A 17,929-nucleotide genomic window follows, 5' to 3' on the forward strand; every position below is an offset into this window, starting at 1 on the left:
ACATGCTCTCACAGATGTCTGCACATTTACACATCATCCTGCATTCCTGCTGGCTTGCATTTATTCAAATGTATTTTTCATTCTACAAAGAGACAGTTTTCAGATGTATTGATATCTGAGGATTTGTAATGCCGCTTTTTGTGTTTTTCCATGTGTGTGAATGCAATCTAATGAACTTTGAAATGGACTCTCTTTCAATGTTTGGGGTATATAAGAAAAGTACGTTTGTGTATTGATTGTGGGAAAAATAATCTGTAATATTTTATTAGATCTAATAACCCAGTCAGTGGTGAATGGAGCTAAATGGATGGATTTTTTCTCTACTGGTTGAGTCGATAGCAAGGTATCACCATTACTCATTCACAGTACTTAAACTGAAGTGACTGACCCCTAGAGGATGATACCACAACTACATACGACTTGTATTTTTTAACTCATCTTTGTTTTTATTGCATTCAAATTTTATCAGACCATACAAAAGATAACTGTATACTAATGCTTAAACCTGATTTGTATATATATTTTTTATGTCTAAATTTGAATGGATAGTTTCTCCAATCCCAGTTTATTGTGCAGAGTAAACTATAAGTAATTACTTGACTGATTTCCCAGAGTCTGTAAATACAGTGACTCTGTGGCAAAATCAAAGCATTGCTGTTTATTGGGCTCTAACATTTGTCAACATCTGGCTCAACCAATGGTGTGAGTGCAGAGGTGGCACCACCTTTTTGTCTGATCAATAGAGTGCAACAGTGCCCTCCTACTTTCTCAGCAGCTTTGGTTCCGGAACTATATATATATATATATATATATATATATATATATATATATATATATATATATATTATATTAAAGTCTTAGTTTAAGAGTTGTGAATCACAACATTACAAACATTGATTTGAACCAAAACGTTGTTTTTTTTTTTTAGATCAAATAAGACAAAGGTGCAAAAATGTGTACTTAATGGCTTTAATAAGGGAAATAACTACAATCCCATGAGGCATTGCACATTTAAAAACAATGGAGAAATATAAAACTTGATTTAAAGATGTTTATTATATAACACATTTTTTATGTTTATTGTATTATATGCACACAAATATTTAAGTAGTTTAAGAGCGTAGGGAAACTAACTATACGTCATTTGCAGTGTTTCATGGGAGTGGATGGGCGCTAAAGTGTTCTTTTGGCACAATTTGCCGCAATTCTCTGATTGGTGGACATTTCTCTGCAGAATCATGGTCAATGTAGTTTTTCACCTGGAATTCCACTGTTGAACAGTTATAAGTTGGAATAATATGAACTGATATAAATCAGTACTTCAACAAATGCATATTGATTAACAACCGTGTAGTAGGAGAAAAGGAATGGGATTATTCATTTTGGAACCCGAAGTCGTGATTTATAGAAGAGGGGAAGGTGCAAAGGGAGTAAGACGAGGGTTTTGGAAAGCTGTGAGGAAACAAACAATCCTGGTTGAGGAACAGTATATATACTGCTTATACAATAATACATTGATGAATTGCCATTGTTTTCTTATGCCGTTATCACCTATGCTACTCTGTATTAGTTTCACTCACAACTAGGGAATCAATTGTATCGCAATGTGTATCATGCCATCACCTATACTCAGCCTGAACAATAAAGTAAAGTGACACCCACCCCCATAAAAACACAAAAATGTGTTGTATCCAAGTTGATTCAGTTGATTTGTTTGGGAAGTCTTCATTCTTCCCTGTAGGATATCTTTTTGTTGCATGCTGTTTATGCACTAATCTTTGTCATTCCTCTCTGAGAGGTATTCTTGTGCTACGCATATCCAATCAGTCATCTCTGTCCCAAGCACTTATAAAATGCATTCGGCCCAGACAGGTGACCAGTCAAAGAGCGTTATCCATCCCTTTGTCTGACCGAGCTCGCATTCCGCTGCCACGCTTCCCATTTGACAGACCCGATTTATAATGTCACGCTGACACCCGTAAAGTACAAGCTACCTCATTCTCTTCTCCTCCACTTGAGGAGTGTGAAATTCATTAGTTGAATGGTTATAAAGAGATTAGGAATGTGACGCAATGGATCTCAATTATGATTTATTCAGTCTGGTTGCATGAGAGAGCTGCAGCTGGATCTCTTGAATATGAAGAGGCGTGCAAGACTAGTGTGTGTTTGTATGCAGTGTTTGTGTTTGTGTGTCTTTTTATGTGGAAGCAGCTCATTCATGCCAAGAGACTCAGAGAGTAGCGCTACTTCCAGTTTTTTTTTTTTTTTGTGGCATATTATTGATGTCATCATACAAAATTTTTTTCTTTTTTTTCATTGAGCTGTGCGGTTGTTTGGCTAGTAGGTTGGTCTGCATTGTTTTTATTTTTACTGGTGTGTCATAGCACATATTTTTAGTAGTATTTTTTAGCTTTATATGTATCTAAGTGGAATAAAGTAGATATGAACCTATAGCCTTCATTCATTCATCATGTTTATCTGTCAGGACGCCAGATGAAAAACTGCTCATGTTGCAGACAGGTAGATTTTTCCTCCTCTATTGTATTGTCTCCTCCTTTGTTTTTCTCTCATTCCCATTCCTCTTCTAAACACACACACACACACTGATGTTTTCTCATTCTGTCGGTAGCTGTAGTTGTGATACACTCCTGGCCCCACATGTGTGAGTAGAAGATCTGTGAGGTTTCTACCTGCCTGATTTTAACGCGCATTTAATGCGTAAGCCATATAAGGCTAAACATCTGACAGAGTTTCATAAAATTACAAGTAGTATTCTGTATTTATTTATGAGTCATTGGGGCAAATGCACTAGACACTTGTGTTATTTCCGTGCAAAAAATTCAATTTCTTCACTAACCACCTGCAGTCCAGTTTAACCAGGTATTAAGATAGCAGCATGGGACTTTCAGTTAAATCAGTTCTTTTCAGCGTAAACATGCCCACTTTTTATGTAAATTAGGCTTATAGATTTGCAGCTTATTCATAAAAGTAAGAACTGTTTACTTGTCGCAATTTACATTGCACTATCACCTTCCACTGAAAGTAGCTAGCTAACTAAATTTTTTTAAAGAGATGTTTGTGTACCTCACATCTAATCAAGTTCTTTCTACTCTGACACACATTTAGAGTAAACTCTGAAATCTCCAACAGATTTGTCTTATGCAATATATTGTATACAGTATATTAAACATGAAAAATCAGATTGGATATTTCACAGAGTTTACTCAAAAAACATATTTGCATCTTTATATATGTACACTGTTCAAAGTTTTTTTTTTTTTTTTATGTTTTTGAAAGACGTCTCTTGCGCTCACCAAGGCTACATTTATTTGATAAAAAATAAAATATATATATGTTTACAATTTTAAATAGCTGTTTTCTATTTTAATACATTTCAAAAGGTATTCCTGTGATGGCAAAGCTGAAATTTCAGCATCATTACTCCAGTCTTCAGTGTCACATCAGAAATGTACTTCAGAAATCATTCTAATATGTAACATTTCTCATTATTGTCAATGTTGAATATGGTTTTGCTGCTTAATTTTTTGTGGAAACTGTGATGATATTTTTCAGTATTCTTTGATGAATAGAAATTTCAAAAGAACAGGATTTTCTTTTAAAAAAAATTTTTTTGTATGAGTGTAAAAGTTTTACTGTCACTTGTGATCAATTTAATGCATCATTACTGAATGAAAATCTGAATTTATTTAAAAAAAATCTTACTGACCTCAAACTTTTGAAAAGTGTATATTTATTTTACTATTTACATTGTATAATACGATGCAAATGTGGCAAAGAGACTAGATTCAATATATGAAAGGTGATATTTCAATATTTTTAAAAGGTATTCACCTAGATACGGTACTTGCAGAGCTAGTAAATCTGGTCTTGTATATTGCACATTTGTTTAGTACTGTAAATGAGAAACACAAAATATATGCTGTTTTGGGTTAAACACCGTAATTTAACAAAATAGCATATGTTAAACTAAACAGAACCATAACAGAACTATCAACCATATTAATTACCAACAACTATTGTTTATAGTCTTTATAAGACCTTCAAACTGTGCATTAGTATGTATCAAAAAAAAAAAGAAGAAGCAAAATATAGTTATTTTTTATTTCCAATCTCTCCTGGCCTCTCTCTCTCTGTATGTCTAGTGAGGTTTTGAGCTTCTCTCTGGATGGCGTTGTAATGACCCATTATCGCTATGGATACTGCGATAACTGACCTCTCCTCTCTGCGTAATTACCAGCCTTTTCATAATGTTAAAATGTCAATTACGGCCACGACCAGGCCTCCTCCGAGCTCTCGCTCTCATTTTCTGTCTCTCGCGCTTTCTTTTCTCTCCAATAAAGGAGTGTTTTCTCCTGAGAGGAATGTGTTCTCATGCTTAATATTTATGCGGTAAATACTTGAGGAGATGAATTCAGAGAGACCCAAACCCACATGAAGACCCATTAACCCTCTCTGAATGTGATGAAATGATTGCATAATTGAGAATATGATAATTAATCTCTGTCAAAGCCGAGCAATCGTGAGATATGAAACATCACAGTGCCAGCAGGCATCAGCTTTACATTAGAGAGACTAGCCTTTCCCTGCAAATCAATTTATTTCAGATTGTTATTTTCAAATCAATTTATCTGTGTTTGTGGTGGATTTCAGCTGTATTCCATCCAACATTTTATTAGGAGAGTAAAAGGACAGGGATGAAAAGTTCCCAAAATTGATTTGGGAAAGTTTCAAATGTATTTCAAATTTTATATAAATATATTCTAATATTTAAATATATTTAATGGGATTCATTTAAATTTATATAGAAATTAAACAGCAAATATCTCTTTCATATAGGACACAGAGATCCTGAACACAGCAATTCTGACTGGACGGCGCGTTGCCATGCCGGTAAAGGTTGTTTCTGTGGAACTGGATGGAACGGTGAGAGAGGTGGATGATCCCTTGACCTGCATCTCCACAGATGAGGACGTCCTCAAGGTGAGAGCTCACCTGCTTTATTTTGTGTTACCTTCTTCATCCTCTGCCCCCCGCTCTCCATCAAAAGTTTAGACAGGTGGGGCCTTGCATTGTCGATAGATTTCATCTTGCAAAAAGTAGAAGCGAAAGGCTCCAGGGTGATTCGGGGAAGCCCAGGGAGAGGAGATGAACAGACAAGAAAAACAGCGGGTGCTTGTGAAAGGCGTTTTTCCCTCTACAAAGTTATTATTTTTAGTGGTTTTGAGTTACACGCTCAGAAATGCACACATACACAAAAAGGACATTTCCAGAACTGAATAATTGTCTGAAAGACAAACGCGAGGTGTGTCACATCGCATGAAATGACTGAGCCCAGGAAAATAAAGACATGAAAGGTAGCAGAACCCCCCCCCCCCCAAAAAAAAGGAGAATGAAGGAACTATAAGGATGAAAAATACTGATGTAACAGGAAGAAACACCTTAAAAGATAAACAAGCCAGCCACGTCATACCTGTCTGTTTATTCAATTCAACCTGTCTGGCTATTCTTATTCAATTCAGCAAGTAATTATTGCTGAAGATGTTTACAGTGCACACTGGTCATTTTACTGGACTTGTGGGTTTGGGTTTATCTGGTCCCAACTGGACGAGTTTCATAGATTTATTTAATTTTTTTTTTGACATTGCTAAATGTCTAGTGTGTAATGTAAGGGATTTTGAGTTTATTTAAGTACATTTATTTAAAGGTACACACTATGTAATTTTTGGCCCTCTAGCGGTTAAAAAAAATAGCTTTTTAAAATGATTAAAAAGTAGCTTCAGAATAGACAAATGAACTCTTTTAGAGATACTGTATATATGGCAATTTATCTGTTCAAATATCTTACTCACCTGTTGAGTAATAATAACGCCATCTCCGCTTCACCTCTCTCAGTCCATCAGTTCTCTCCATCTCCGAAAAGCCAAGCCAACCTTGATTCTAGTTTTATTACGAGCTCTGTCGCATTCTCTTTTTGTCAGCAGACTCTCCTCTATTCTGTGTTTTTTAAAAACGGGTAATTCCCTGGAGGTTTGAGATTTACCGCGCTCAGGGCCGTAGCTAGAGGATTCGGGGCCCCCTGAAAAAATATTGATGTGGGCCCCCACCACCCTCCACCAATATCATATACTGTACAATAGATGAACATGGAGGCCCACATATAACAGAAGATGGTGATGTTGTTGTAAAACCTTTATTTTAAAAGTTAAATGTTTATTTAAAAATTACAACTAATAAAAACTAACAAAAAGCAAGAAATTGTTAAATAATAATAAAACCAATTTTTAAAAAGTAATAATTTTTTTCCCCATCAGTCTGTTATAATTCATAAATCAAAAAAGTAAACATTTAGAAATGGACAAGAATGCAGTCTAATTAAAAAAATAAAACCATTCATTGTCTTATTTTTTAATAAAGATAATATGGAACTGGTAATATTATTAAATAAAGCGAATACATTTATTCATCCAAGTGCAGTGTGTTGTATTCGTGTTTTCTCGATGTTTTAAATATCATCAGCCGGCAGGTCAGATGCATAATGCAATGCGTCGTGACTCGTGTAATTTTTTTAAAACTCTATTTACAATAGTGTAAAAAGACAGGAATTTAGACCATGTAATCATTCGGTCGATTGTGGCGCGCACCGATAATAAAAAATGACTGTACACGGCAGACTGTAGACGGAAGTTTTCTAATTCCCAGCGAAATAACAATATATAACCGGTCTTTAAGAACGTCTTGATCGACTGGGATACAACCACTCTCCTTGCCTCCCTCTCCGTCTTTTCCTGGCATTTCTGGTTCCCTGATTTATGTTTTCCCCGACATTTTTCAGTCAGTCAGTCTCCTGCTCTTCCACCAAGTTCATCGTTAACTTCAGGCTGCCGCCTCAACTCTGATTGGTTCTGTTCACGAGCTGGGGCGGGACTTACAATTTTATTGGGTCCATCTGATGTTTGTCACTGACTCTGACTGAATAATTAATAAATACTTTAGGTCGGACTAAACCATTTTTATGGAGGTAAGAGAAGCAGATATTTGGAAAAATATTTACCCAAATTGCACGTTTTTGTGGTTTCATTTAAATCTCAGGCATACAACTAATATAACTATTAGAATTATTCATACAACAGGGGCCTAAATAGTATAACTGCTGGATTTTGTGGGGCCCCCTGGGCAGCGGGGGCCCCTATAATTGTCACCACCTTTCACCCCACTAGAGACGGCCGTGACCGCGCTCCATGTCCACCTTTCTCGCTCGTTGTGTCAACTATGCCACTCCCACACCACGCGTCAAAGTAGCCCGAGTTACTTTTCTCTATTTACGGATATGACGAGACACGCAAAGACAAGTGCCGTATGCACGCAATTTCCCAGGAAAAACGTTCCCGTCATGTCTAAAATATTACACTTAAATTAGGCTTACCATAGTGAAGCAGGGTTTGATAAAAACCTGTTTTGGAAGAAGGATTGAAGATGTATTGATTATCAGTTTGGTTAATTCTGGGGGAAAAAAATTACATAGTGTAGGCCTACCTTCAAAAGATTACTATAAACTACTATTGTCACGATGTGGGTTTGTGTCTTGTCATGTTTAGTGGTTCCCTGTCTTGTCCATTAGTTATGCCAGGTGTTTCTTGTTAACCACGCCCCCTTGTTACCCTGTCTAGCTCGTTTGTCCCTGATTATTTAAGCCCTGTGTTTCTGCCCTGTCTTTGTGAGTTGTTGAATGTATGTTCTGTTCCAGGATTAACGTGAGTGTTGGTCGTTCCTGTGTAAAGATTCCTGTTCCAAGTTCTGAGTCTCTGTTTAAGTTTATAGTTTGTTTAAATAAAGCGTGTACACTGCGTTTGGATCCAGCCTCCTCTCTGCCTTCACCGCATCACGTTACAGATCATCACAACTATAGACCGTACTATAAATTACTCTTACTCTGTTTCTTTTGTAAAATATAAAAACACTTGCTTTTTGGGGCCGATAGTCAATTTTACCCTTGGGGGTTGCGTGAAAGTAACATCAGAGTCTGTGTTGTCATGCTCTCCTGAGCTCTGAGCTAATAACTGAACCTTCTCCAATGCTGAGGCAATTTCCATTTACAAGCAGCAATATGTAGTTTAAATACAATCAATACCCAGTAACAATGAAAAACTCATTCCAGAGCTTTAATGCAAAGTTGAACAACAAAGCGTGTTATTAAGGGAATTACAGGACGCTCATTTTCTGTCGGTGTTGTGATGGGGGCGATAGGAAGAGAATCTGCTTCATGACAGAAACATGTGGTGGGGAAATTGCGGCAGGTGTACCTGTCTACTTGCGGGTGTCATAAAGATGTGTGCTTGAACTCCGGGTGACACGCGTGACAAGTGTAAACAGGAAACATGACAGCGATGCAACTGAGGACGAGATACAGAAGTGCACCGTCAGGATAAACTCAACTACGGGAAATGTTCAAATTCTAGCATATCCCAGCTTTATTTGTACAATATAAAAATAACCAAAGAAAAGTGAATAATGCTCGCAATCACCACATTCTCTTTCAATGGCGATAAATTAATTCATTCAGGGTTGAGCTAAAGGATAATGTTGTCTTTTATAAAAGATGTCACCTTGTCACATTGCCACCCTGCAGGTTCAGGTGTGAATGCGATCTTATCTTTATAGTCGCACGCTGTGGTTAATCAGTTCCGCGTTTGTGTGGGTTGAAGGGCTCTCGTAATGATGGCTGATCAAATAAATAAAGGAGTCGGCTAAAGAGATCCCATAGGCTTTAGCGCTCAAATCCCACTGTTTAACCAGCGTCTGTGAGAGCGAGGCCATGGCCTTAATTGGTTCCTGTGAAGACTCCCTCAGTAATGTCTGCGATAATTGAATTTGACAAAGAACAAGAAGGACAGAGGCATGGAGGAAGGGGTGAGAGAATGTGTGTGTGTGTGTGTGTGTGTGTATACATGCTCAGACACATGGGGACACACAAAACAAAGAGGATTATAAATCAATCTTTCACATCCTCACCCCTTTTTCTCAGTCTTTCACGGTGTGTTTTACTCTCTGTTGTAACATGTTCATTTATTGTGGAAAATCATCTGGTTTTACTGTATCTCGGCTAGTGTAGGCACTGCAGGTGTCCTCTATGTAAGAGAGAGCACAGTGCGGAGAGGTGTACGGTGCTAATCCGTTTAATAACTCATTCACTTTGCAGTGACTGGCGGGCAGATATCCGGCGAGCCCGTAATCGTGTAAAACTCTGATCAGGTTAGGAGCATCAGACCGCTCCTATTCTCAGGTTCAGCTGAGCAAGACAGAAACTAAATATGTTTGTCAAGAGAGAGGTAAAGAGTTGCAGTGTGTGTGTGTGTGTTCATTTTAAATTATTTATCTTCAGAAAGCATTAATTAGATATGATCAATCTTTTATAAAGATTACACAGTCTTTTTTCTTAATATGTTGTGGATCCTGAAGTGATTATTAATAAAAGCTTTGGATAAAAGCATCTGCCAAATGCATAAATGTAAATGTAATTTGTATTACTGAAACCCCCCAGATCGTTAAGAGGTCTGAATTCATCTGTATTCATTCGTTTTTATATTTTTAAAGTTTAAGGCTTTTTTTGCAGTGGAGAACAGGGCTAGCTGTCACTTTTCAGTCCAGTGAACATTGCTTAGGGTGAGTTTATTTGTTAAAAGTCAATTTTTTTTTTTAATAAGGCGCATACCTCAAAGTCTTGGCTATAAAACAGCTATTGAACATTTCCACCATTTTTGTCCAAGGTTATATGATACAGTTCATTGAATACTTGTCACAAAAGTTGTCAAAATATAATCTGTCATTACAGACATTTATCCACCTTATTATAATGCAAACGTAAGCTAGTTCCTGTGAATGTGTGAGACTTATAGGTAAATATATTCTAGTTAAATAACTAGAAGAATAACAAAGTAATTCTTAATCATTTTAATAATAAATAAAAATAGTGTACAGCTTTTGGAAGCGGCTGACACCGCAATCCTTGCATATTCAAGTTTACTGTATCCTCTCTTACTTTAAAAATAAGGTGGATAGGCTTTTCTTAGGGAAATTTAAACAGCAAATTGAAAAATCTAATTAATAAATTATATGAATTTGTAACATTTATAAACAACTAGCCCCATCTCTTTTATATGGTTACTATTCTATTTTCACACGGGTGATTTTGATATGGTTAGAAAAGAGCAGGATCTTATAATGCATAATCAGAAAAATTTCAATATAATGTGGACATAAACTGCTTATGACCCCCATAAACATCCCAGCCGCTAATCAATCACCGCAACGCCCTTTTAAAACTATATAGATCTAGCTTTTTTCTGAGCTTAGGATGTACAGTGGATATGGCTAAGCTCTCATAATGCTGCTGTCTCTACCCAGTGGACCCGTAACTCACAACTAATGGACCTTGCGAGACCCTCCCAGGGGCTCTGTCCAGCTCGGGTAATAGCCTTTGACCTAACCTTCCTCTTTGTCTGAGCCCATGTGAGAGAGTGGGGAGGAAGCGGTTAGGAAGCTTTATTAACCCCCCGCCCGCCTCCCCCCCACACCCCCCCAAACCCTCATCTTCCCAACGGGAGCTATTAAACATCTTTTTTAAAGCATTATCAGGGCTACCCGCTGCATGTGATGGCCAATAGAATTTTAACAAACGACAGGGTGTCCGTTGGGCACTTTGCACCACAATCCGTAAAACGGCTAAGCATGCCGTAGTATGCGCTGCTTAACTTCTTGTATATTTATGTATTATCTTCCAAGCATAAAGCTGGCAGATACTGTGAGTTATCTGACATGCAGCACGCTGACAGACATATGGAAACTTTCTGTTATGTTAAAAGGCCTTTTCTTCTGAATTATTCAACAATATGCTGGGTTTTTTCACTATAAACACCTTAGAACAAAGCTTCCATCTGTGTTTGAGTGTCTGTGTCTGTGTGTGTTTGTGTTTGTGTGTGTGTGTGTGTGTGTGTGTGTGTGTGTGTGCGCGCCCAAACAGTTCTCAAACCGACACCATGGAAAATGGGACTGGCATAGCTGCTGGTGCTGTGCAGTGATGGCAGTATTTTCTAATCAGATATGTTACAAGAGATTGACTTCACATGATATGATAGCATACTGTGTAAGTAACCAAATACACACGCTCACACAGATGGAACAGCCCTTAAAGGTGTTTATGGGAAACAATGACAGATTGTAGCAGAGATGCAGGGGTATCGGAGAAGAAAAGAGTCCTGAAGTTGACATTCAATGTTTATTGATGACTAGTAAATAAGTTTTTTGGCCCATTCATTGCGGTGAACCTGTCCGGGTTTGAGGTCTTTTTGGCTTTATCGCTACTGCTCAACTGCTCCATTTTCTAAGGACACTATTTGTGGGAATATGTGTATCTTTTGACTTGTCTCAAAGAAGTTTTTTTTTTTTTTTAGTTCATCTCCCAAAGAGAATATGTTGATGAAGGTTTAGACCACTAATAATAATATCAGACATATTGGGGACACCCATGACTTATATACCTATGCAAATATTATGTAAATGCCGCATATCAATTTCAGAAGTTTGAAAAGGACCTGACTTCCCATTCTAGGACAAACTGACTCGCAGAAATCAACCTGGCTGCTCCAAGTGTTTCAGAGAGTCAACGAATTTGAACATTTTGTCATTATTTACCCTTACCCTCGTGTTGTTTCAAGTTTTTGATGTGTTTTTAGGCACCAGGTTTGAATGTGCATAGGAATGAAAGACATTTGAGAGCTATATGGTGTAGGGGAAGATAAACGACTTACATTTTCAGTATTGTATTCACAAAGTTCTCATAATTATGTTTATTTTTTCACAAATCTGACTTTTTTTATACAACTGAAAAATATTTTTGGGAAAAGACACCATGCAACAAAATATGAGAGACTGGGGCAAGTTGTCACTTTTTATTGCATGAACACCTTAAAGTCTTGGCAAAAAATCCAAAAAAAAACTTGTAAACATTTCTACCATTTTTGCACATGAAAAAAGTACAGTTTGTTGAAAACACTGGAACAGTGGAATATGCCATTTAGCAGACTATTGGCTTTTCAGATAAGTTTAAATAGCAAAACAGCCATGAAACACTATGATCACTTCATGAAACAGTAGAAATATAAATATGGGTTTAAGTGTAAACATATGCAATTTAAGTGTGTTGCATTGCAATTTTTATTTAACAATTAATCGTTAAAGGATCTTGATCTCGATTTAAACAGCCACGCGATCTTATTCTTATATGACAACAATTCAGCTATGTCTGTTAAACCTTTGACAAGTGTGATCATGGCAATTCAAATCTGTGCTGGCACTGCTGCTGACCCAGAGAGAGCGGTTGTCATGTAGCGTATAGGTATGAAACAGCTTCACAACCACACAATATCGTTTTTTTTACAATAATTCAAATTATCACAGATAAATATTTTGTTCGGAAATGAACTCTGTCTACGGTAGTGATCAAAATAGACTAAATCACCTTTTGAAAGTAACTTGTCTTGAAGTTTTGAAAATATTCATTCAAAAACACTGATTAATCCAGTAATGAAACAAGTGAATTGTTTATGAGTGTCATTGAATCATTCATTCAAAACTATCAAATTAATTGTTTTTAAATAGACTGCAGCAATTGACATTTTGTCAGAATATCTAGTAGAGTTTTGCTTAGTTGTCTATTCAGAATCGTAGGAGAATCATGATTAAAACATTTTTTTAAATATCTATTTTAGGTGAACTTTTCCTTTAGTAATCTGTGTGAAAAAAATGAGTGAAGACCCCATGGACTGGAGAGTTCATGATTCACTAATGACTGGTGATTGCATGCTCTAGTAAAAGCAATTTTCATTGCTGAATGAATAAGCATTTAAGCATATTTGGAATTAGCTGAAGCCACATCAACAAGAATCTTGCACGCAAATGAAAACTCTCTGATTAAAGATATAAGACTTAAGGTTAGCACCACACTTTTGAACTCTCTTTTGCCTCCCTCTCTCCTACTCTGTCTATTAATCTTTTTTCGCCTCTGTGTTTCTCTGTGACACTCTGATCATTTGCTGAGCTTTTAAGTCCCACGTCATGAATGCAAGGGAACAGGCAACGATGAGCGCTATGATCAATCACAAATAAATCAAATTATGCTAAGCTAAGTACTTGGAGAGTGAACATAAGGAGAGAGAAATGTTTATACTATGTGGATCTAATATCAGAAATCTTACTCCATAGATGTGCATTTTGAGAAATCACCTAAAGGGGAAGATTGACAGATGAAGTTTTAAACTCATAATGTACGTTTAACAGCGCCAAATCCCCCCACAAGGCACTATGGGAGTCTCTATCCGCAGGCAGTGTCACATTTAGAAGCTGGAATCTGAATTTATCGCCTTCTGGAATGGAAATGCTCTAAATTCAAATTCAATTACTGTGTAAACTCTTTGGAAGAAAGGCAAGCTTGGAGGAGCGGGTAACTTTAACTTTATATCAGTGTTCATGTGAATGCAAACTACAAACTAGTTCAGAGACCAAGCTGTTCTCAGCATTAATCTAGTTCAGGGCCGTGGGTTTGGTTTATTGGTAGGGACATTTTAAAATCAAGTATACATGTACACAGAAATTCTAAATTCTGCAGTCTTTATGTATTAAATGTTTTCCTTGATATATATTCAACATAGACAGTGGATAAACTGTTTTTTTTTTTTTAAAGATTCGATTTTTTAAAAGAGCTATTTAATGCATATCAAGGCTGTATTTAATGTATTTAATGATTTATCCATTTAATATATTTTAAATGTAATTCATTTCAGCAGCCATTGCTCCAGTCTTCAGTGTCACATGATCCTTCAGAAATCATTCTAATATGCTAATTTGGTGCTCAAGAAACATTTCTTATTATTATCAAAGTTGAAAACAGTCATGCTGCTTAATATTTTTGTGGAAACCATAATATATTTTGATACTTTATGATACTTCTTTCAGAATTCTTGGATGAATAGTACGTTTAAAAGAATAGCATTTATTTTGAAATAGAAATCTTTTGTAAAATTGCAAATGTTTTTACTGTCACAGATCAACTTTTATTTGATTTAATGTATCCTTGCTAAATAAAATTATTATTTTAATAAATAAAAAAACCGCACTGACCCCAAACTTTTGAACACTAGTGCGAAAGTAGTATTTATAGTATATATATATATATATATATATATATATATATATATAAATATATATGTATCTCACGAAAGTGAGTTCACCCCTCACATTTCAGCAAACATTTTAGTATAACCTCTGTAACCTCTGTATGACCCTGGCCTGTACTGTAACTCCGTTTCTGTGTGTTACCAATCTTCTTATAGCCTAGGTCAACTTTGTGGAGAGAAACTATTCTAATTCTCAAATCCTTAGAGAGGTCTTTGCCATGAGGTGCCATGTTGAACATCCAGTGGTCAGTAAGAGAGAATTGTACTCAAAGCACAAATTGTAACTGCTCTAATACAAGATACACAAATTTGTATGGTCCTGTCAAGCAGACAAAAACATGAACATGATGAATAGGACATGTGGCTTTGCATGGTTAAATGACGTACAGCTATTATCCCTTAGGGTGTTCTCACTTTTGTTGCCAGCTATTTTGACAATAATGGCTGTATGTTGAGTTATTTTCAGAGGACAGTAAATATATAATGCTATACAAGCAGCACATTGACCACTCTAAAATATATCCAAGTTTCATTTCTATAGTATGTCCCTTGAGAAGATATGCTAAAATGTTTGCTGAAATTTGAGGGGTGTACTCACTTTTGTGAGATACTGTATATACAGTATATGAAGACTTCAGATGCAAAAGCCTCTTAGTCCGTCTAAAGTTTTTGTTTAATATTGACATTTTTATCTGGCTCCCATGTACAGTACAGGTTTCATACCCAAGTACTGGCATTTCTGAATGGGCTGAGGCTGGGATTTACTGAGTTTGAAGTGAAAGTATTTGATGACCGTATATGTGCGGCGAGCATTCGCTCAATATTATTATCTCATTTTTGACAGAGGTGGCTTTTAGAGGCTTTTGCATCGGTGGTCTTCATATATATATATGATTAATAATTTAATTTATAAAAGGGAATGAAATACCTTAATTTTACAAATTAAAAATTAACAAATGAACTTGTATTGTACTTGTGTTTTTTCAGAATTTTAACTTAAGTATCTTTACCAGTATATTTACTACCCAAAAATATGCTCATGATGTAGCACCAGGTTCTTTAGAACATAAGGAAGTTTAGATGTGCACGGAACAATCTGCAGCATCAGGCAGTAAAAGTGAAAATGATCCCTGTGTGGGATCATTTATCTGTTTTAAAAACCTCTCTTTATATCTGACCATTCCTCTGCAAGCAGTGAACCTGAGCTGCTCTTGCCTGTCCAGGAAATTGATTCCACCCCTTCCAGCTGATGCCCACCATCTTTGTCTTCCTCTTTCTTTTCTTCTCTCTTCCTCTCGCCCTCTCTTGCCTCCTCTTTGCCCGCTACCAATCTCTGTCTCTCTCTTTTCCTCCTCAACGCGGCTGAGAGGCAAGTGCCAATTCTTCCGAGTAATTTGCGAGCTGGGCGGATGATGGGATTGGTGGATTGCGGCACCTGGCGCTGTTTTGCATTGTCAGCCAAATAATCTGTGATTTATCACTCCAGAGATGAGCAGAGAGTGGAGGAAGACACAGAACAGAAAGAGTGGAATTAAAGTGGAGAAAAGAACTGACAGGGAAAGCAGCATTCTGCTGGAAGAAGAAATGAAGCGGAAAAGAGCAGCCGAGATCAACACAATGCATGATATTTTAATTGAGTAAAGTATTGAATACACATATATGAATAAAAGTTCTAAAATATAATTTATTTATTGTTTTGAGGTTCATGAAGATTACTTCTTCATAAACTGTTTAATTTTTTTATTTCCTTTAAGAGTAGCATTTTTTACTAAAGAAATATTAATTCTTCTATTTTTACTGTAACCCATAATGTTGTCTAGTTGATTATAAAGTAATGTTTTTGATTTAAATAAAATCATTTAATCCAAGAAGAACATTTTTTAAAGGTTTTTTTAGGTTTATGTTTTATTTTATTATTAGGTTTATTCTTAAGTATTGTCGTTCTATTGGTGCTAGAAGAAGTCCATGTAAGAAGTCCTCTCCAAATTTCAGGTCCTGAAGGTCCAAATGGGCCAAACACGACTCATTTTATAGAGGTATTAGAAAACCTCCAATTGTTTTTTGGGTTGTTCGCCTTTCTTGTCGAGACATAATTTTCTCTTTATAGTGCTCTTCTCCACAAAGAAACACTGGCCTCTCTCTCTCTCTCTCTCTCTCTCTCTCTCTCTCTCTCTCTCTCTCTCTCTCTCTCTCTCTCTCTCTCTCTCTCTCTCTCTCTCTCTCTCTCTCTCTCTCTCTCTCTCTCTCTCTCTCTCTCTCTCTCTCTCTCTCTCTCTCTCTCTCTCTCTCTCTCTCTCTCATTGCCCAGTCTCCTCTCCTCCTCTCTTTAAAATAGAGACAGAGATTAAATCGATTTTTCAGTGTCATCAAACCCATGGCTCAGCTCTTTGGCTTTGACGAAGGGAAGTGTTTATACAGGTTCGTTCCGAAGTCATGAAATAATACGCCATCACCTGCAAGAAGGGAGGAAAGGAGAGAGAAAACATATATATTAGTTCGCTAGTGAAATTAACTCTAGAGAGAAGCATTTCGTATATATATTATATTAGCCTATTCATTATATTTACGTAACCTGTTAGTAATGTCTTGATTATTTAATGTACATTTAAATAAATTTTGTCATAAAAACAAGTTGTGACAGCAACCGTGTAAATGATTATATTTCAAAAATGAATTGAAGTAGAAAATTAATTTTATAATTAGATTTAGAAGTTAATGCAAAACCTGCCTTATGTGCAATTTACAGTACTTGTTGTTGTTTTTTGTTGATTATTATATCTAAAAATAAATAGCAACTAAATGTAATCATTTGGGCTCTGTTGTTAATTGTAACCTGTAATAATCAAGCATCGCGTTAGTTCAGGCAGGCCACGTCAGCCAAGCTCGTATCAGCTGATAGCCAGCTGTTCCTGACTTGTTCCAATCCATTGTCGACATCCATCACAGTGGCACATATAAACTCCCATTCCTTCAGCATTTCTTCCATAGCGTCGCTGCTCGCATTTAAACTCCCTCCTCCAACCCCAACTCCACCCAACCGAACCTGTAATCATTCTGACTATTTTGTTTTTCCCGTACAGTTCAATTAATTGCAAGCTTTTTCTATCATGCATTTGTATTTTCACAACTGATGTAATTGAGAATTGGAATTATGTATGCATTTACTGGTTCTGTTCTGTACCCCAGGGGGGTTTGACTTGCTGCTCTCCCCGCTCTGTCCAGGCATAGCTGCATGGACAGGCATGAGAGTTTTGCCCAAAACAGAACCATACCACCAACACTAACTGTATGCTATAATTGTAATAAATATATATACTTGTCGAAGTGGTCCTGACTGAATTATAGAAATGTGTAATTAAGGGCTCCCCATGTAGTTAATTGCATTAGCTAAGAGGTTTTTATCCTTAAGAAAATGTTTATTATTTTCTTACCCTTACACCTCTAATATATATATAGGGGGGGATTGCGAGTACTGTTTTTTCCAGTGGTATTTCTCTGGTGTTTCAATAAATGCAAATCTAGTCGAATATGCTGCTTATTTGGAACTTTGGTGGAAAAGTGTGATGCTGTGTCCCAGCTTCCAGAATGTTTTTCTCATGTCGGGGTTTTGATGTTCTGATATGGCCACATGCCACTTTAGCTGCCATTTTCCCGTGTCATTAGCCTTGCAGTCCTCAGAC

At 36.6% G+C, this 17,929-nt stretch overlaps 1 protein-coding gene across 1 annotated transcript in view; it reads left to right on the forward strand.

Annotated features, from left to right (window-relative positions):
* si:dkey-215k6.1 (transmembrane protein 132C) overlaps window positions 1-17,929 on the forward strand; it is a 264,184-nt gene that overhangs the window by 225,884 nt on the left and 20,371 nt on the right. Inside the window, exon 5 of the mRNA XM_056263882.1 lies at window positions 4,858-5,001. Within this exon, the coding sequence (XP_056119857.1) occupies window positions 4,858-5,001 (144 nt within the window). The remainder of the gene's footprint in view (window positions 1-4,857; window positions 5,002-17,929) is intronic.

This window comes from Rhinichthys klamathensis, unplaced genomic scaffold (assembly GCF_029890125.1).
Source record: "Rhinichthys klamathensis goyatoka isolate OS25496 unplaced genomic scaffold, OSU_Roscu_1.1 h1tg000210l_1, whole genome shotgun sequence".
Lineage (NCBI taxonomy): Eukaryota > Metazoa > Chordata > Actinopteri > Cypriniformes > Leuciscidae > Rhinichthys > Rhinichthys klamathensis.